This window comes from Physella acuta, unplaced genomic scaffold (assembly GCF_028476545.2).
Source record: "Physella acuta isolate Inbredline_101_S28 unplaced genomic scaffold, ASM2847654v3 ptg000257l, whole genome shotgun sequence".
NCBI lineage: Eukaryota > Metazoa > Mollusca > Gastropoda > Physidae > Physella > Physella acuta.
Window position 1 is genome coordinate 643,257 of NW_026731776.1, and position 22,677 is coordinate 665,933.

Consider the following 22,677-nt stretch of genomic DNA (forward strand, 5'->3'; position numbering starts at 1 on the left):
TAGGACTTAGTACCGTTGTTTTGTTTCAAGGCCACACCGTATCTGTGCTCAATCAAACAGTCACGACAAAACTGGTTGGATCAAATCTTTAATCCAACCAGTCATGACAAAACTGGTTGGATCAAATCTTTAATCCAACCAGTCATGACAAAACTGGTTGGATCAAATCTTTAATCCAACCAGTCACGACAAAACTGGTTGGATCAAATCTTTAATCCAACCAGTCATGACAAAACTGGTTGGATCAAATCTTTGAATGAAATAAAAACAAAATGGACTCAAATTTTTTTGTACCTTCTTTACAATGTATGTCTGTCCTACTGTCTGTTTGTGGCTTATCTTCTTACTCAGTTTTGAACCCCTCCCAAATTAGCAATTTATTGGCTCCTTCTGCATACTTTCTTCTCCGAAAGCAACGCAAAAATGTCTGATTTTAAACTTAATCATTGAAATGATTGCAACGACTGCCCTATTCGCCAACCAAAGGGAGATAACGTTTGAATATAAGGGTTGGATAATACACATGACCACGGACTGTAAGAAGACGGTCACGATATTCCCATCTGTAAGAAGGTGGTCACGATATTCCCATGTGTAAGAAGACGGTCACGATATTCCCATGTGTAAGAAGGCGGTCACGATATTCCCATGTGTAAGAAGGCGGTCACGATATTCCCATCTGTAAGAAGGCGGTCACGATATACCCATCTGTAAGAAGGCGGTCACGATATTCCCATGTGTAAGAAGGCGGCCACGATATACCCATCTGTAAGAAGGCGGTCACGATATTCCCATCTGTAAGAAGGCGGTCACGATATTCCCATGTGTAAGAAGGCAGTCACGATATTCCCATGTGTAAGAAGGCGGTCACGGTATTCCCATCTGTAAGAAGGTGGTCACGATATTCCCATCTGTAAGAAGGTGGTCACGATATTCCCATGTGTAAGAAGGCGGTCACGATATACCCATGTGTAAGAAGGCGGTCACGATATACCCATCTGTAAGAAGGCGGTCACGATATTCCCATCTGTAAGAAGGCGGTCACGATATTCCCATGTGTAAGAAGGCGGTCACGATACCCATCTGATCGCTAGTACTGATCTGCTTTTTATACTTAAGTCAATATTTTGTCGACTACATTTGAAAGAATAGAATGCAAGGACGGCTTCTATCCTATGTCTAATTTAAAAAAAACATTGACTTCAATTTTTTTAAATGCATCATCATTAAATATCAGGCCTATACTATAATGTTCATTAAATTTTACATTTTTTTAAAACTCTAGCTTAACTAAAAAATCGGGTTATCCTCTAACAAAGTATATTTGTAACTCTGGCTTCACTAAATATCGGGTTATCCTCCCCTGCTCAGAGCAGACAACGTTCTGCACTGAATGCGACTAACTAAAACAATAAGCTCACGTGTTGAAGCCGCCATTTTTATAACTTGGAAATCACGATTTCCGCTTTATCACGATTTCCGCTTTCAAACTGGACGAAATAAATTGAGTTCAACTGGCCAGTCTTGTGACGTGTCGAGATGACACCAGATGGCAGCTCGACCTGCTCCGTCACGTGATGGCCATCACATGAACGAGGGAGCATGCACCTCCCCCCCCCCCCCACCCCCCGATGAGCACATCCACCATACCTCAGGCAGGATAAAGTAAAATTATCGATAATTTATGTATATTTTAACCAGTGTAAGAGTTTCAAGTGCCCCCCCCCCCTCGACAAAATTCATGAAAGAACCACAGACCCTCGTCAGTTACCCCCTGCAAAAAATGAGTAGGGCCCACATTCACGTACCTCCCACCCCAGTCATTTAGATCCGTTAGGGGTGGGGTATGGAGCTGGGAATGGGTAGGTAGGAGGACAGTCAGAGGCGTATCCAGGTTTTCGTTGTAGGGGGAGCGAAATGATAAAAAAAAGGCGCCGAATATTTAACACGTTCTAACACGTGTATTATATATATATATATATATATATATATATATATATATATATATATATATATATATATATATATATATATATATAATTACTAGCTGTAATTACTTCGCTATGATGTAAAATAAATTGTATGTAGCACTTGAAGAAATAAGAAAAAACACACAATGTAGGCCGACAAAACAAAAAATGTATCATTGTAAACAATATATATATATATATATATATATATATATATATATATATATATATATATATATATATATATATATATATATATATATATACAACCAAAATCAATAAACGCAACACAATCTGTTTTGTAATTCTTGTAAAAAAAATTTACATAATAATTCCTTGGACATTAATTAAGACAAGCGAAATAGGGGACATAATCACGCTCTTAATATAAATATTTATATATCTATATATTTAATTATAAATGTCAAAACAAATCAATAATTACTTTAGAATGTAATATAATTGTTTAACTGTATTCGTGTTTTCAATTTCTTTTTTGTTACAATCAGAATTAAATATATCGTTATCATAAATGCTAAAGTATTACAGCATAATGAAAGTTTTTTAAATCAGAGTTGGTATAAAAACACGCTTTAAATTTTATAGAAAAACACCCAGAATAATAGCTTACATTTAACTAAATTTTCGGTCTTTTAGTTCAGATCAAAGATCTTTTAATTAACTACTGCTGTTTGTGTTTTTTAAAGATCATTTTTTTAACATAGTGATCAGGTATGGGTTAGATCACTGTATTGATCACACACCTTTTTACTGGTAAGTGCAAAAACAATATTCACAGAGTTTTACCTGATTCAAATTATATGATTCTTGCGGCATGGTACTTTGGTACATCGTTACACGTTTTCCCAAATGTACTTAACAGATCAGTTCGCGGTGGGTTGGGGGGGGGGGGGGGAGGGAGGGGGTTCAACTTCATTCACCACTGTCCGGTCACTTTAGGTCAATTATCCAACCCAGTGTATACCTAGGTGTGACATTAATGTCGCTCTACACAATTGTGGTGGTGAGGTGTGTGTGTGTGTGTGTGTGTGTGGTGAACAGAGTGAACATAGCGTCAGTTTTTAGATGACTGTTCTAAACATACATATTCAATTACTCATATATACTGATTCAGAAATAGATTTAAATAAGTAGCAGTGGTATTATGACACTATTTTTTTACAGCTGTTTCATATAATTTGTAATCGTAATCACTATCGCCCAAACTGTCATAATACTACTACTTCATCGTGACGACGTTGTTGACCTTGTCAAAATGTCCCCACCACTACGCAGTTTGCCCATAAGTAAATTTTAATAGAGGTGCCACATCAGTTGTATTTGTGTCTGTATTGTAATTTTTTTTTTATTAATTACACGATTAAAACTGTATATATATAAAGTAATTATGTGTGAAGATTTATGTATAATATTTTCTAGATCAATTATTCTTAAGCAAATACATTATGCAGTTGCCTTAAACTTAACACCCCTCTTGCCAAATGGTACTACACGTAAAGGTTTTTAAAAATTGCAATGCATCGTAATGGTTATTTTTAGAATGACAAACTTGATACAGCTGTTAATACGTGTTGTAAACGTAGACGCTACTAGAATAGTACAATTCTGCTTAATTGCTGCATGAAAAGAAATCTTGTGATTTACATAGATGTGCCGACCAAAAATAATTTTTTAACAAACATCATTGTTTAAAACTTTGAGTTTAAAAAGTTTTCAAAAAGGCGCCACTTTGCTGAAAATGGCCAGAGGGGGAGCGGCCGCTCCCCCTGCTCCCCCCTGCGTACGCTACTGAGGACAGTATAGGTATATAATGGAATTTAAAGGGGGTGGGGTTATTGCCAGATAGGGGGGAGGGAGGGGTGAAACAGGACAGTTAATCCTTGGCTTAGAGATTGGCCGATTGACCACGTGTCACTTGCGGTGTGATGGACTCCGCCAGCCCCTGATGGTGAGGGGGGGGGGGGGAAGGGCATAACAACCTCTTGTTTTGATCCCGAATAATGACCACGTGATCCTGGTGAAGACACGCCCCAGCGTGGAACATAGATGAAAACTACAGCAGCGCCATTGTTAGGACGTCACACATGCTAATTATAGATCTTGCTCTGTACGAAGGTTGTGACACGCAAAGTTCTATTAGTGGCAACTGCAACCCCGCGTGTGGGGGGGGGGGGGGGGAGAGATCTGGCCAGTTTTTAAACAGTTTGCGCTCTTTGAGTTTGAAGGGGGCATAGGGTATGTGAGAGGAAATCACTGGCCAATTAAATTTTTTTTTGTTCTGTGTGGGAGTGGGGTTGCTCTGTGTGTGTGAAGAGGGTTGGGGTGGGGGGAGATCACTGGCCAATTTTTTTAATTCCTGTTCTCTATGAATGTTGTCTACACGTATAAAACATAAAAAAACACATCCATTTGGAATCATAAGACGAGGCTGTATTGAGCCGTCTCAGTAAACAGTTCACCTACGTCACCAGACTGGCACGAGCTTAAAGCCCTAAGGATAGGGCAAAACAGGAACACACGGGGGGGGGGGGTGTGCAAACATGGCCATCCCACCCCACCTCTGTGTACACCTCTGTCTATACTAGACACACCGTGGATCTAACACGGTACTTGCCCTATTAGGGCTTGTAAGTCTCGGTCTCTCTCGCTTAACTTTTTCAAAATCTTGTTAGCCAGGAAGAGATATGAATTTCTGAACTAAATTGTTGTGAACCTGACAGAGGCGTAGCGACCCTTCCCGGGGACAAACTTTCGATTCGGCGCCCCACCCCCGGGGACAAACTTTTAATTTGGCGCTCCCCCCATACATTTTTTTATATTTATAATGCACAACTTCATCTAAATTGAGCTATACATTTTTTTTCAACCCATTTTGGCGCCCCGTAGGGTCCGCGCCCGGGGACATATCTACCCCCCGCCTCCCCCTCGCTACGCCTCTAGAACACGATACCCTTTGTTTAAAAAACAAAACACGGTGGCTATTTATTCCTAGGCCTCGCTTCAAGAATTTAAAATACCAAGAGTACCCAAAATGCAACAACTATAAACAGTTTACTAATAATCGAATCAAATATTCACATTTGGTTTAAAAAATACTAGCTGGCAAGTACGAAAACAAGAAGTTGGTGACCTACTTACAAACCCTATAGCTAGGCATATTTGCCCATGATTTCTTGCCCCTTATTAAAATTTGTAATTACAAACCAAACTTACAGTGCTTATATCATCAAACCTATTCACACTTCTTATCCCTTATAAAGCTTTGTTTATTAACAGATTTAAAGTGCTTATGTCCTCAAAGCAATTCACACTTGACTTTGTTTATTAACAAAGTTGACGCTAGTTAGCGATGGGGAAAACGTCGCTGAACCTCCAAATAAGGCGCCAATCATATTTCAAGGTCATTTTAAACTTAGTACTGTGCAGACCAGAAATTGTGACCAAAAGACGATTACTAGTAGATTGCGCATCGAATCGACGAAACTAAAAACTGAGTAGATAAAAAATGGAATTTATACATATAACATTTTAGAGAAAATATACGGCACAAACTGATCTCTTTTATCTATTTGGGACTAAAACGTGTTTTCATAATACTTCTCCTACTCACAAAACCTCTCTAAACCAACTATGTAACAACTCAGATATTCCATTCTTTGACTCAAATCATTCCTGGCATATAGAGGCCTACGATTAATTGTAGCCATTCTTGCGTAGTTCTCTGTGGGACCTCTCCCCTTCCCCCTCCTTAACTGGCGAGTCTCCGCACTGCCCCCTTTCACATACCCCCTACTTCAGCATCTCGCACACCCCCCGTCTATTCTGGCACCCCTACACCCCCCCCCCGGGAAGAGCCTGTTATTTTAGAGTTGCTGGGACGGAGGAGGCCGAGACGGAATATGATGAAGCTCACAGACAGGCACGGTCCTCGCGCTTTGATTGAAAGGAAAATAATTGAAAAGTGCCAGCAGTTCAGCGGGGCAGAATAATTCTCTCACAAACACTGCTGACGTCATCAGTCACGCCACCGCTGACCGTTAGCGCGTCATTTGAACAGGACATCAATAGCTGTTGACTGTCATTGTCCCGGCTGTAATACTTTAACTAACGGCCTTCCCTAGTTATACTAAAATCTTTAATATTCATTTGTAATGAAACTTTATACAACCTATAATCTTTAACCCACCTATTACGTTCAACCTACCATACTTGACCAACCTACCACCGTTTACCAACCTACCACTATAACCAACCTACCCCCCTTTACCAACTTACCTCCCTTAACCAACCTACCTCATTTGACCAACCTACCTCACTTGACCAACCTACCATCGTTGACCAACCTAACACCCTTGACCAACCTAACACCCTTGACCAACCTACCATCGTTGACCAACCTACCACCCTTGACCAACCTACCATCGTTGACCAACCTACCACCCTTGACCAACCTACAACCCATAACCAACCTACCACCGTTGACCAACCTACCATCGTTGACCAACCTACCACCCTTGACCAACCTACCATCGTTGACCAACCTAACACCCTTGACCAACCTGATTTGACTGACCTCAAGAGCCACATTTACCTGCTTGAAGTTTCTTCCATTGATGCCACTCCATTAGCCCACCCCTTCCTCCCTCCCCTCCCCGCCAGCGAGTCACCAAGTCAGCCCGCACACCAAGACGCAGACGAAAATTTCCCGCCATTGATTCCATTCTTTCAGTCAGTCAAAGTTTGGCATTCTTACAGCGCGACAAAGTTTGGCATTCTTACAGTCAGACAAAATTTGGCTAGAAAAAAAGATTTTTTTCTGGCCACCCCGTGTGTTTTTGTTGTTCTTTTCTCCGACACAGTCCATGAGTTGTGCCGTGCTTCCATCTGGACTTGTCTTCTGGATAATCTCTCGTGGATTTCCCCGTGGATAATCTTGGATACACTCGTGGATTTTCACGTGGATACCGTCAGCTGCAGGGTTCCAGGGGAGGGTCTAGATGCGACAGTATGAGACTCACCGGGCCGGCTTAACAGTAAGTTTTGGCGGCGTTTGGCTGGTTCAAGTTTGTGTTTGTGTTCAAGTCTGTGTTTGTGTTCAAGTTTGTGTCTGTGTTAAAATTTGTCTGTATTAAAGTTTGTCTGTATTAAAGTTTGTATTAAAGTTTGTCTGTATTAAAGTTTGTCTGTATTAAAGTTTGTCTGTATTAAAGTTTGTCTGTATTAAAGTTTGTCTGTATTAAAGTTTGTATTAAAGTTTGTCTGTATTAAAGTTTGTATTAAAGTTTGTCTGTATTAAAGTTTGTCTGTATTAAAGTTTGTATTAAAGTTTGTCTGTATTAAAGTTTGTCTGTATTAAAGTTTGTCTGTATTAAAGTTTGTCTGTATTAAAGTTTGTCTGTATTAAAGTTTGTCTGTATTAAAGTTTGTCTGTATTAAAGTTTGTCTGTATTAAAGTTTGTCTGTATTAAAGTTTGTCTGTATTAAAGTTTGTCTGTATTAAAGTTTGTATTAAAGTTTGTCTGTATTAAAGTTTGTATTAAAGTTTGTCTGTATTAAAGTTTGTCTGTATTAAAGTTTGTATTAAAGTTTGTCTGTATTAAAGTTTGTCTGTATTAAAGTTTGTCTGTATTAAAGTTTGTCTGTATTAAAGTTTGTCTGTATTAAAGTTTGTCTGTATTAAAGTTTGTCAGTATTAAAGTTTGTCTGTATTAAAGTTTGTCTGTATTAAAGTTTGTATTAAAGTTTGTCTGTATTAAAGTTTGTCTGTATTAAAGTTTGTATTAAAGTTTGTCTGTATTAAAGTTTGTATTAAAGTTTGTCTGTATTAAAGTTTGTATTAAAGTTTGTCTGTATTAAAGTTTGTCTGTATTAAAGTTTGTCTGTATTAAAGTTTGTCTGTATTAAAGTTTGTCTGTATTAAAGTTTGTCTGTATTAAAGTTTGTCTGTATAAAGTTTGTCTGCATTAAACTTTTTCTGTATTAAAGTTTGTATTAAAGTTTGTATACAAGTTTGTCTGCTTTAACGTTTGTCTGTATTAAAATTTGTCTGCGTTAAAGTTTCTTTTTTTTCTCCCGTCTTTTCTTTTAAGCCTCAGACATGTAATTTACAGCGTCAGTTTAGCTTGCATGTTCGCTTTACTATTACAGTTTTCATCATCGGCTCGTGATTGTATTAAAGTTTGTGTTACATGTTGTGTCTATGTTTAAGTTTGTGTTAGAGTTTGTGTCTGTGTGTAATTTTGTGTTTACATTAAAATGTGTGTATTGAAGTTGATGTCTGTATTAAGGTTGATGTCTGTATTAGGGGTTCTATGTTAAACTTTGTTTATCTACGAAAGTGCGTTTGTGTCTTTGAAAAACTATGAGTCTCTCTACGATATTTTCCTGAGAATATTTAGCCTCATGCATTTGTAGTCCACTTCTCACCCTGACTTAAGTTTTGGCCACCAGCTGCCACAAAGGCAACTTATCTCCCTTGACTTTGGCCATCTCGCACAAAGGCCACTTATCTCACCTGACTTTGGCCAGCTCCCACAAAGGCCACTTATCTCCCCTGACTTTGGCCATCTCCCACAAAGGCCACTTATCTTCCCTGACTTTGGCCATCTCCCACAAAGGCCACTTATCTTCCCTGAATTTGGCCATCTCCCACAAAGGCCACTTATCTTCCCTGAATTTGGCCATCTCGCACAAAGGCCACTTATCTCCCCTGACTTTGGCTAGCTCCCACAAAGGCCACTTATCTCCCCTGACTTTGGCCAGCTCCCACAAAGGCCACTTATCTCCCCTGACTTTGGCCAGCTGCCACAAAGGCCACTTATCTTCCCTGAATTTGGCCATCTCCCACAAAGGCCACTTATCTTCCCTGAATTTGGCCATCTCACACAAAGGCCACTTATCTCCCTTGACTTTGGCCATCTCGCACAAAGGCCACTCATCTCCCCTGACTTTGGCCAGCTCCCACAAAGGCCACTTATCTCCCCTGACTTTGGCCATCTCCCACAAAGGCCACTTATCTTCCCTGACTTTGGCCATCTCCCACAAAGGCCACTTATCTTCCCTGATTTGGCCATCTCCCACAAAGGCCACTTATCTTCCCTGAATTTGGCCATCTCGCACAAAGGCCACTTATCTCCCCTGACTTTGGCCAGCTCCCACAAAGGCCACTTATCTCCCCTGACTTTGGCCAGCTCCCACAAAGGCCACTTATCTCCCCTGACTTTGGCCAGCTCCCACAAAGGCCACTTATCTCCCCTGACTTTGGCCAGCTGCCACAAAGGCCACTTATCTTCCCTGAATTTGGCCATCTCCCACAAAGGCCACTTATCTTCCCTGAATTTGGCAATCTCACACAAAGGCCACTTATCTCCCTTGACTTTGGCCATCTCGCACAAAGGCCACTCATCTCCCCTGACTTTGGCCAGCTCCCACAAAGGCCACTTATCTCCCCTGACTTTGGCCATCTCCCACAAAGGCCACTTATCTTCCCTGACTTTGGCCATCTCGCACAAAGGCCACTTATCTTCCCTGACTTTGGCCATATCCCACAAAGGCCACTTATCTTCCCTGAATTTGGCCATCTCGCACAAAGGCCACTTATCTCCCCTGACTTTGGCCAGCTCCCACAAAGGCCACTTATCTCCCCTGACTTTGGCCAGCTCCCACAAAGGCCACTTATCTCCCCTGACTTTGGCCAGCTCCCACAAAGGCCACTTATCTCCCCTGACTTTGGCCAGCTCCCACAAAGGCCACTTATCTCCCCTGACTTTGGCCAGCTCCCACAAAGGCCACTTATCTGACTTTGGCCAGCTGCCACAGAATTGATGTGCTCTAAACACACGACTACTGCCAGAGACAACTTATGTTCTGTCGAATTAATCATCCGTCACGAGCTGAAGTAGAGGGCAAGTATTCCGATATCAACTATGGATACACGGCGAAAAAGTGGTGAGACAAGTGGTGGTGATATGGTGAGACAAGTGGTGGTGATATGGTGAGACAAGTGGTAGTGATATGGTGAGACAAGTGGTGGTGATATGGTGAGACAAGTGGTGGTGATATGGTGAGACAAGTGGTGGTGATATGGTGAGACAAGTGGTGGGGGTGTGGTGAGACAAGTGGTGGTGATATGGTGAGACAAGTGGTGGTGATATAGCGAGATAAGTGCTGATATGGTGAGACAAGTGGTGGTGATATGGTGAGACACGTTGTGGTGATATGGTGAGACAAGTGGTGGGGATATGGTGAGACAAGTGGTGGGGATATGGTGAGACAAGTGGCGGTGATATGGTGAGACAAGTGGTGGTGATATAGCGAGATAAGTGCTGATATGGTGAGACAAGTGGTGGTGATATGGTGAGACACGTTGTGGTGATATGGTGAGACAAGTGGTGAGGATATGATGAGACAAGTGGTGGTGATATGGTGAGACAAGTGGTGGTGATATGGTGAGACAAGTGGTGGTGATATGGTGAGACAAGTGGTGGGGATATGGTGAGACAAGTGGTGGTGATATAGCGAGATAAGTGCTGATATGGTGAGACAAGTGGTAGTGATATGGTGAGACACGTTGTGGTGATATGGTGAGACACGTTGTGGTGATATGGTGAGACAAGTGGTGGGGATATGGTGAGACAAGTGGTGGTGATATGGTGAGACAAGTGGTGGTCATATGATGAGACAAGTGGTGGTATATGGTGAAACAAGTGGTGGTGATATGGTGAGACAAGTGGTGGCGATATGGTGAGACACGTTGTGGTGATATGGTGAGACACGTTGTGGTGATATAGCGAGATAAGTGCTGATATGGTGAGACAAGTGGTGGTGATATGGTGAGACACGTTGTGGTGATATGGTGAGACACGTTGTGGTGATATAGAGAGATAAGTGCTGATATGGTGAGACAAGTGGTGGTGATATGGTGAGACAAGTGGTGGTGATATAGCGAGATAAGTGCTGATATGGTGAGACAAGTGGTAGTGATATGTTGAGACACGTTGTGGTGATATGGTGAGACAAGTGGTGGTGATATAGCGAGATAAGTGCTGATATGGTGAGACAAGTGGTAGTGATATGTTGAGACACGTTGTGGTGATATGGTGAGACACGTTGTGGTGATATGGTGAGACAAGTGGTGGTGATATGGTGAGACAAGTGGTAGTGATATGGTGAGACAAGTGGTGGTGATATGGTGAGACAAGTGGTGGTGATATGGTGAGACAAGTGGTGATTGATATGGTGAGACAAGTGGTGGTGATATGGTGAGACAAGTGGTGGTGATATGGTGAGACAAGTGGTAGTGATATGGTGAGACACGTTGTGGTGATATGGTGAGACACGTTGTGGTGATATGGTGAGAAAAGTGGTGGTGATATGGTGAGACAAGTGGTGGTGATATGGTGAGACAAGTGGTGGTGATATGGTGAGACAAGTGGTGGTATATGGTGAAACAAGTGGTGGTGATATGGTGAGACAAGTGGTAGTGATATGGTGAGACAAGTGGTGGTGATATGGTGAGACAAGTGGTGGTGATATGGTGAGACAAGTGGTGATTGATATGGTGAGACAAGTGGTGGTGATATGGTGAGACAAGTGGTGGTGATATGGTGAGACAAGTGGTAGTGATATGGTGAGACACGTTGTGGTGATATGGTGAGACACGTTGTGGTGATATGGTGAGAAAAGTGGTGGTGATATGGTGAGACAAGTGGTGGTGATATGGTGAGACAAGTGGTGGTGATATGGTGAGACAAGTGGTGGTATATGGTGAAACAAGTGGTGGTGATATGGTGAGACAAGTGGTGGTGATATGGTGAGACACTTTGTGGTGATATGGTGAGACAAATGGTGACATGAGACAAGTTGTTATATGGTTAAAAACAAGCTGAAATAATAAGCAAAAAACAGATTAATTTGACATTTCTAATTAGTTATCATTAATTAATTCATTAAAATCAAAAGGACATTTTAATTCACTATTTTTTAATTTAAAAAAATCAGCCAACGTCATACAACAACGTCATACAACAACGTTATACAACAACGTCATACAGCAACGTCATACAACAACGTCATACAACAACGTCATACAACAACGTCATACAACAACGTCATACAACAACATCATACAACAACGTCATACAACAATGTTGTACAGCAAGATACAACAACTACGTTATAAATTAGCCGTACAACACAGCTGCATGATATGCCACTTGGTACAGTCATTATAGCAGAACATCACAGTCCAACAGTGGCCATTACACGCATCCCGCATTGGTCACTGGAAACTTCCTTGACCAACCAAGCGTGACTAACAAAGCGACCCTTACGGCTCAGTCAGGCAGAAACCGGACCGTCTTCAGATTTCAAATTTCCGCCCAAAATCCCGGCTCCATCGATTTCCTTGTGGAACTTCTGTATCGTTTTTCTATTAGTTGGTCTGGTCCTATCTTGCTAGCCCCATTTAGCGAGAGGTGGGAATATATGAGCCAACTAGCTATGTGCTAATATGTCAGCAACATATGAGCCAACTAGCTATGTGCTAATATGTCAGCAACATATGAGCCAACTAGCTATGTGCTAATATGTCAGCAACATATGAGCCAACTAGCTATGTGCTAATATGTCAGCAACGTATGAGCCAACTAGCTATGTGCTAATATGTCAGCAACGTATGAGCCAACTAGCTATGTGCTAATATGTCAGCAACATATGAGCCAACTAGCTATGTGCTAATATGTCAGCAACATATGAGCCAACTAGCTATGTGCTAATATATCAGCAACATATGAGCCAAAGCTATGTGCTTGTATGTCAGCAACATATGAGCCAACTAGCTATGTGCTAATACATCAGCAACATATGAGCCAACTAGCTATGTGCTAATATGTCAGCAACATATGAGCCAACTAGCTATGTGCTAATATGTCAGCAACATATGAGCCAACTAGCTATGTGCTAATATATCAGCAACATATGAGCCAACTAGCTATGTGCTAATATGTCAGTAACATATGAGCCAAAGCTATGTGCTAATATGTCAGCAACGTATGAGCCAACTAGCTATGTGCTAATATGTCAGCAACATATGGGCCAACTAGCTATGTGCTAATATATCAGCAACACGTGGGAGTTTTATGCTCATCACCAACTGGTTGTCTGTCTCTCGTACCTATAGAAATAATTTACACTTCTGTGACATCCGCCACATCGATAACCCTTTCGTTCAACTTTTTTTCATAAACGATATATATATATATATATATATATATATATATATATATATATATATATATATATATATATATATATATATAGATATATATATATATATATATATCTATATATATATATATATCTATATATATCTATATATATCTATATCTATATATATATATATATATATATATATATATATATATATATATATATATATATATATATATATATATATCTATATATATCTATATATATATATATATATATATATATATATATATATATATATATATATATATATATATATATATATATCTATATATATCTATATATATATATATATATATATATATCTATATATATATATATATATATATATATATATATATATATATATATATATATATATAGATATATATATATATATATATATATAGGCCAGTGGTTCTTAACCTGTCTTCGATCGAACCCCAGCGGTTCGGTGATGAATTCTAAGACGTTCGACGCAGGTCAAGACACACCCGACTCACATAATTTGCGATCGGATTTTGTCAGTGCAAAAAATAGAACCTACGGCCGCGCCGATGATATTTCAAATACGACATCGCGACATAGTAGTATATCGAAATATCAGGGTATCTTAAGGTATCAATATCGTGGAACCCTTGAAACCACGACGGACATACGTTACAAATTGTGTCAACGCCACCTATACAGGTGCGCGTTGATTGTGTATATTCGCGCTGTGACAAACATATATTTTATTTCTATATCCTCCCCCAAATAGTCGACTTATGACTGTTGTGATGGTACGTTGTGAGCTTTCTTTCTTAATGACTCTTTTTTTTAAAAATGTTATACTAATACAACTCACTGAGAAATATCTAAACTATCTACTCCTCCCCGCGACTCAATTTCCTGTGACTTTTTTTCTGTGACTTTTTCCTGTGACTTTTTTTTCTACAGTTATTGATAGCGACCTGTGCTCTCCATAAGGAGACTCACCAGGAATTATGGGAGATCTGTTGGCCAAAAGGACAGCCAAATTTAGTGGAAAAAATAATATCCAGACTCATTTGTGTTCATAAAAATGTGAATTAATCAGCCGTAACTTATAAGTTATGAGAGAGATGCGAGACAGCCTCAGTAACATTTTGTTACAGGAACTTGTATGTGGGAAACCAGGAACTTGTATATGGGACACCAAGAACTTGTATGAGGGGCACAATTTGTATGTGGGACACAACTTGTATGTAGAACACAACTTGTATGTGGGACATCAGGAACTTGTATGTGGGACACCAGAAACTTGCATGTGGGACACCAGAAACTTGTATGTGGGACACCAGAAACTTGTATGTGGGACATCAGGAACTTGTATGTGGCACGCAGGAACTTGTATGTGGGACACCAGGAACTTGTATGTGGGACACAACTTGTATGTGGGACACCAGAAACTTGTATGTGGGACACCAGGAACTTGTATGTAGGACACCAGAAACTTGTATGTGGGACACCAGGAACTTGTATGTGGGACACCAGGAACTTGTATGTGGGACACCAGGAACTTGTACGTGGGACACAACTTGTATGTGGGACACAACTTGTATGTGGGACACAACTTGTATGTGGGACACCAGGAACTTGTATTTAGGAAACAACTTGTATGTGGGGCACCAGGAACTTGTACGTGGGACATCAGGAACGTGTATGTGGGGCACAACTTGTATGTGGGGCACAACTTGTATTTGGGGCACAACTTGTATGCGGGGCACAACTTGTATGTGGGGCACAACTTGTATGTGGGACACCAGGAACTTGTATTTAGGAAACAACTTGTATGTGGGGCACCAAGAACTTGTATTTAGGAAACAACTTGTATGTGGGGCACCAGGAACTTGTATGTGGGGCACAACTTGTATATGGGGCACAACTTGTATGTGGGACACAGCTTGTATGTGGGACACCAGGAACTTGTATTTAGGAAACAACTTGTATGTGGGACATCAGGAACGTGTATGTGGGGCACAACTTGTATGTGGGGCACAACTTGTATGTGGGACACAACTTGTATGCGGGGCACCAGGAACTTGTACGTGGGACATCAGGAACGTGTATGCGGGCACAACATGTATGTGGGGCACAACTTATATGTGGGACACAACTTATATGTGGGGCACAACTTGTATGTGGGACACCAGGAACTTGTATGTGGGACACAACTTGTATGTGGGACACCAAGAACTAGTATGTGGGACACCAGGAACTTGTATGTGGGACACAACTTGTATGTGGGACACAACTTGTATGTGGGACACCAAGAACTAGTATGTGGGACACCAGGAACTTGTATGTGGGACACAACTTGTATGTGGGACACAACTTGTATGTGGGGCACCAGGAACTTGTATGTGGGACACAACTTGTATGTGGGACACCAAGAACTAGTATGTGGGACACCAGGAACTTGTATGTGGGACACAACTTGTATGTGGGACACAACTTGTATGTGGGGCACAACTTGTATGTGGGACACCAGGAACTTGTATTTAGGAAACAACTTGTATGTGGGGCACCAAGAACTTGTATTTAGGAAACAACTTGTATGTGGGGCACCAGGAACTTGTATGTGGGGCACAACTTGTATATGGGGCACAACTTGTATGTGGGACACAGCTTGTATGTGGGACACCAGGAACTTGTATTTAGGAAACAACTTGTATGTGGGACATCAGGAACGTGTATGTGGGGCACAACTTGTATGTGGGGCACAACTTGTATGTGGGACACAACTTGTATGCGGGGCACCAGGAACTTGTACGTGGGACATCAGGAACGTGTATGCGGGCACAACATGTATGTGGGGCACAACTTATATGTGGGACACAACTTATATGTGGGGCACAACTTGTATGTGGGACACCAGGAACTTGTATGTGGGACACAACTTGTATGTGGGACACCAAGAACTAGTATGTGGGACACCAGGAACTTGTATGTGGGACACAACTTGTATGTGGGACACAACTTGTATGTGGGACACCAAGAACTAGTATGTGGGACACCAGGAACTTGTATGTGGGACACAACTTGTATGTGGGACACAACTTGTATGTGGGGCACCAGGAACTTGTATGTGGGACACAACTTGTATGTGGGACACCAAGAACTAGTATGTGGGACACCAGGAACTTGTATGTGGGACACAACTTGTATGTGGGACACAACTTGTATGTGGGGCACCAGAAACTTGTATGTGGGACACCAGGAACTTGTATGTGGGACATCAGAAACTTGTATGTGGGACACCGAGAACTAGTATGTGGGACATCAGAAATATCATATGTTACGCCGTAACATAAGCCTAACATCACACACACGGTTAAAGCGTTACTATGGCAACGACCATCATAAATTGTAAACAGTTCAGTCTCACACAAACTGACATCCAGCTAATGAAATATCCGAGGGTCGATGTATAAGTTAGACGCTATATTTACATACTTTATCGTCAGTAGGTTTTTTCTGGACTTCCGATAGATCACGTGATCAGAGAATACTGATAAAAAATTAACTCGGCGTTATGTATAGAAAATGAACATGTGTATTTGATTGTGTATATATATATTGTTGTATGTATTGTATATATGTGTATGTATGTGTGTATACGTATGTTTATATACAAAATGTGTTTGTATGAATAATCAGAATACATCAATGTTTGTCTATTTGTCATGTAAGTGGCCACACTAAACACAAGTCAGTGCAATAGGATGGTACTCAGGGTAGCCACGTGGGTAGTACCCTGGTCAATCAGAGGGCAGTAGTAGGCAGTACCCGGGTCAACTAGAGGTCAGTACTCATGAAGCAGGCAGTACCCGGGTCAACTAGAGGTCAGTACTCATGAAGCAGGCAGTACCCGGGTCAACTAGAGGTCAGTACTCATGAAGCAGGCAGTACCCGGGTCAACTAGAGGTCAGTACTCATGAAGCAGGCAGTACCCGGGTCAACTAGAGGTCAGTACTCATGAAGCAGGCAGTACCCGGGTCAACTAGAGGTCAGTACTCATGAAGCAGGCAGTACCCGGGTCAACTAGAGGTCAGTACTCATGAAGCAGGCAGTACCCGGGTCAACGAGAGGTCAGTACTCATGAAGCAGGCAGTACCCGGGTCAACTAGAGGTCAGTACTCATAAAGCAGGCAGTACCCGGGTCAACTAGAGGTCAGTACTCATGAAGCAGGCAGTACCCGTGTCAACTAGAGGTCAGTACTCATGAAGCAGGCAGTACCCGGGTCAACTAGAGGTCAGTACTCATGAAGCAGGCAGTACCCGGGTCAACTAGAGGTCAGTACTCATGAAGCAGGCAGTACCCGGGTCAACTAGAGGTCAGTACTCATGAAGCAGGCAGTACCCGGGTCAACTAGAGGTCAGTACTCATGAAGCAGGCAGTACCCGGGTCAACTAGAGGTCAGTACTCATGAAGCAGGCAGTACCCGGGTCAACTAGAGGTCAGTACTCATAAAGCAGGCAGTACCCGGGTCAACTAGAGGTCAGTACTCATGAAGCAGGCAGTACCCGGGTCAACTAGAGGTCAGTACTCATGAAGCAGGCAGTACCCGGGTCAACTAGAGGTCAGTACTCATGAAGCAGGCAGTATCCGGGTCAACTAGAGGTCAGTACTCATGAAGCAGGCAGTACCCGGGTCAACTAGAGGTCAGTACTCATGAAGCAGGCAGTATCCGGGTCAACTAGAGGTCAGTACTCATGAAGCAGGCAGTACCCGGGTCAACTAGAGGTCAGTACTCATGAAGCAGGCAGTACCCGGGTCAACTAGAGGTCAGTACTCATGAAGCAGGCAGTACCCGGGTCAACTAGAGGTCAGTACTCACTGAGTGTGGGGCTGGGAGCACTGATCACGTTACGCTGGTCAGCCCAAGTGGCTGGAGTGGCCATCACGTGACCAAGCTGGACATTGACTGGGCTATTGACAGGGACAAGTGGCCCGAAATTAAAGACGCGAGCATCACAGTAGGCCCTCAATCATCCGTCTAGCGCTCACGCAGACGTCAGTATATATATATATATATATATATATATATATATATATATATATATATATATATATATATATATACATATATATATATATATATATATATGTATATATATATATATATATATATATATATATATATATATATATATATATATATATATATATATATATATATATATGTGTGTGTGTACATTAGCCACACAAACTAGATAATCATGGTACTAGCTAGACCTATATCTATCACCATCTCCTACATAAACTAGCTCTACATAATCACCATCTCCTACATAAACTAGCCTTTATATATATCATCATCACATACATAAACTAGCTCTACATATATCACCATCTCCTACATAAACTAGCCATACATGTATCACTATCTCCTACATAAACTAGCCTTTACATATATCACCATCACATACTTAGACTAGCTCTACATATATCACCATCTCCTACATAAACTAGACATACAAACAGCCAACACAGTTTGAATAAACAATTCTCGCATCTCTGTTCTAAAAATGTAAGCATATTTAATTGTGTGATTTGAATAGATAAACACTTTAGGATTTAATTTGGTTCTAGACATTTTTTAATGCCAATGTTTCATCTGAAAACTGGGTTGTATAAACGTTTATTTTTACACCTATTCAACAGTTTCGCTCATTGAAAATAAATGTAGCCAATCGATATTTAGTTTCAAACGTATGTGACTTTTTCCCTTTTTGCCACAAGACTTTCCCCATTCGCTTGTTAGTAAGGTGTGTGTGTGTGTGCGTGCGTGAGTGCGTGTGCGTGTAGTTACGTCTGTTTGTCTGGTTGTTGTCGAAGAAAATTGGTCCCACGCATGCTACAACGATCTACACATACACTCCAGTCGCTGTTTACAAACAAATAAAATAAATGAATGAATTTTCTGATTCACACAACGTGCGTGTGTTTCAAACGGTGGATTGCTTGCTCGGCTATTGGAAGACCACCATAATGGTAGCACACGGCACACAGAATGTTTGTTTAAACAACATGTGGATGTCGTCGTGATGGTGGTGTTGTCAGGTGGTGTCTGATGCTGGTGTAGATGGTGTCTAATGGTGGTGTAGATGGTGTCTGATGCTGGTGTAGATGGTGTCTTATGCTGGTGTAGATGGTGTTATGGTGGTGTAGATGGTGTCTTATAGTGGTGTAGATGGTGTCTTATGGTGGTGTAGATGGTGTCTTATGGTGGTGTTGTAAGGTGGTGTCTTATGGATGGTGGTGTTGTCAGGTGGTGTCTGATGCTGGTGTAGATGGTGTCTGATGCTGGTGTAGATGGTGTCTGATGCTGGTGTAGATGGTGTCTTATGGTGGTGTAGATGGTGTCTGATGCTGGTGTAGATGGTGTCTGATGCTGGCGTAGATGGTGTCTGATGCTGGTGTAGATGGTGTCTGATGCTGGCGTAGATGGTGTCTTATGGTGGTTATGTCAGGTGGCTGTATCTTTAAACTGTCTTAAGAAAGAGACCGCACTCAAACGGTCATAAGATGAAAGGACTAAATCAAATGACCAGTGTGTACCGTGATTCCACCCCCCCCCCCACCCCTTACCCTCTTTTGCAAAACATGTGTCAAAATGTAAAGGGCAGGCGTGGTGGGGAGGGGGTGGAGGGGAGGGTCATGTACACTGTCAAGGAAACGCACGTAAAATTATTTGCTCATTTCATAGAACAGATTGAACTGACAGTAACAAAATAACGTAACACTGAGTGTCGTCAGCGATCCTGGCTATTGGTTTTAGATTCGTGTAAACTTTGTTTTAGTACATGGGGTCTCAAGATGCTAGTGCACTAGATGGGGGTCACTAGATGTTAGTGCACTAGATGGGATCACTAGATGTTAGTGCACTAGATGGGGGGTCACTAGATATTAGTGCACTAAATGGGGTAACTAGATGGGGTCACTAGATGGGGTCACTAGATGCTAGTGCACTAGATGGGGTCACTAGATGAGGTCACTAGATGCTAGTGCACTAGATGGGGTCGCTAGATGGGGTCACTAGATGCTAGTGCACTAGATGGGGTCGCTAGATGGGGTCACTAGATGGGGTCACTAGATGCTAGTGCACTAGATGGGGTCGCTAGATGGGGTCACTAGATGGGGTCACTAGATGCTAGTGCACTAAATGGGGTAACTAGATGGGGTCACTAGATGGGGTCGCTAGATGGGGTCACTAGATGTTAGTGCACTAGATGGGGTCGCTAGATGGGGTCACTATATGTTAGTGCACTAGATAGAGTCACTAGATGGTAGTGCACTAAATGGGGTCACTAGATGGGTCTCTAGTGCCCTAGATGGGGTCACTAGATTAGGGTAGCTAGATGGGGTCGCTATATTTATTATATATTCTTGGCCGATTAAAACCATTCTTATTCTAAGCTATGGTCGTGTTTCTTTGATTGTCTAGCCTATAGTCTTTATTCCCTGCCTGTCTAGACTATGGTAGAGTTTCCCTGCCTGTCTATGGTCGAGTTTCCCTGCCTGTCTAGACTATGGTCGAGTTTCCCTGCCTGTCTAGACTATAGTCATGTCCCCCCTGCCTGTCTCCGCCCCTGGACAAGACTGTTCCCTCTAGTGGGAGGCCTCTATCAAATCACATCTGGGTACAAGTCTAATGCTCTTATACAATCAATAGCAGCTCTTTGGTACTGGAGTCTCGCTTAGGTTTCATCAGCTCGTGAGCATTTCTTAGCACATACATCTGGTAGGCCTGTCTGGTAGCTTTTATATGGGATCAGTGGTGTTAAAATAGGACAGGTTGTTTTAATAGCGTTGGCCGCTTTCTAGAGGATATATATATATATATATATATATATATATATATATATATATATATATATATCCTAAATCGGAACCGAAACCCTACTAGTGCATATGCGAACCCTTCTTAACAGAAACAAAATATAATTTAAAAAAATAATTCAAAACATAGGCACTTACTTTACGAATGCCCCAAAAAGAACAGTGCATCAACATCAGTGGCGTAGCGAGGTCGGGTGATACCCGGTGCGGCACTTAATGGTGTCACCTCCCAGAGGCGTAGCGACCCCTCAAACTTTCGATTTGCACCCCCCTCAAGTTTTCGATTTGGCCCCCCCCCCCCTCAAACTTTTGATTTGCACCCCCCCCCCCCAAACTTTCGTTTTGCACCCCCTCAAGTTTTTCTCTATATATTTTGCTATTTTTTGCCTTGGTGTCACCCCCCTAAATGGTGTCACCCGATGCGGTCCGCCCCCCCCCCCCTCGCTACGCCTCTGATCAACATCATTGTGTTTAAAGACCAAAACCATTAAATATGATTTTCACACAAAAAACAACAAAATAAATTTTACTGCTAAACATTATGACTTCTGCTGTAGCCTTACAGACAGCAGTAAAAAATGCGCGACTCCACCTTAGTTCAGCGAGTGTTTTCTTGTACTTAACATCTGCATGCAGCAGAAGGAAATGTTGTCGTAGTTTTGCCGTGCTAGACTAGAATTGCTCAACTTGACTGAGCTAATCAAGTCGTTAAAACGCCGATTCCCATCAAGGTCTGTTATACATGTGAATCTGTTATACATGTGAATCTATTATACATGTGAATCTGTTATACATGTGAATCTGTTATACATGTGAATCTGTTATACATATTCGTCCGACCACTTTTTTTTCTCTTTCTTCGACTCAAAGTTAGTATAAAGGATACAAATTTATTAGACAGTGTTTCTTTCACACATTTTTTATCTGTGGGCAATTAAATTCCGGGGTTCGGCGGACACTGGTTGAAGTAGACGTGCTGGGGGGGGGGGGGGGAGAATGGGAGGTGCTGAAAGAAACTCTCTAGTCTTTAATAACCTATGTAGTTTGTTGACTGTATTCAACATTAAATCAATTGTCTCCTCCTACTCTGTTTTATCGTGTTTTAAAATATTAACTTTTAATTAGGCTGAAATAGGAGAAAGACATAGATAATACAATTCCCTGGCCCAGACTCATCGCAACATTTCAACAAGATACAAGTGTCGGTCTAGTATCATCTCATACATCAATCAAACATGACACTTATCCTGATACAAGTGTCGGTTTAGTATCATCTCAGACATCAAACATGACACTTATCCTGATACAAGTATCCCACAAATCTTCATCTTATTACCCAGCCGACACTTTTTAGTTAAACCAAAGGGCAGTGACATTTGATGCCATTAACGGACAGTGTCATTTGATGCCATTAAAGGACAGTGTCATTTGATTCCACTAACGGACAGTGTCATTTGATGCCATTAACGGACAGTGTCATTTGATGCCATTAACGGACAGTGTCATTTGATGCCATTAACGGACGGTGTCATTAGATGCCATTAACGGACGGTGTCATTTGATGCCATTAAC

The 22,677-nt window shown here is 41.5% G+C and overlaps 1 protein-coding gene across 1 annotated transcript in view; it reads left to right on the top strand.

Moving 5' to 3' along the window:
* The first annotated feature begins 6,819 nt into the window (after positions 1–6,819).
* LOC131938783 (Kv channel-interacting protein 4) overlaps positions 6,820–22,677 on the top strand; it is a 197,698-nt gene continuing 181,840 nt past the window's right edge. Inside the window, exon 1 of the mRNA XM_059296962.1 lies at positions 6,820–7,024. Within this exon, the coding sequence (XP_059152945.1) occupies position 7,024 (1 nt within the window). The 5' untranslated portion in view covers positions 6,820–7,023. The remainder of the gene's footprint in view (positions 7,025–22,677) is intronic.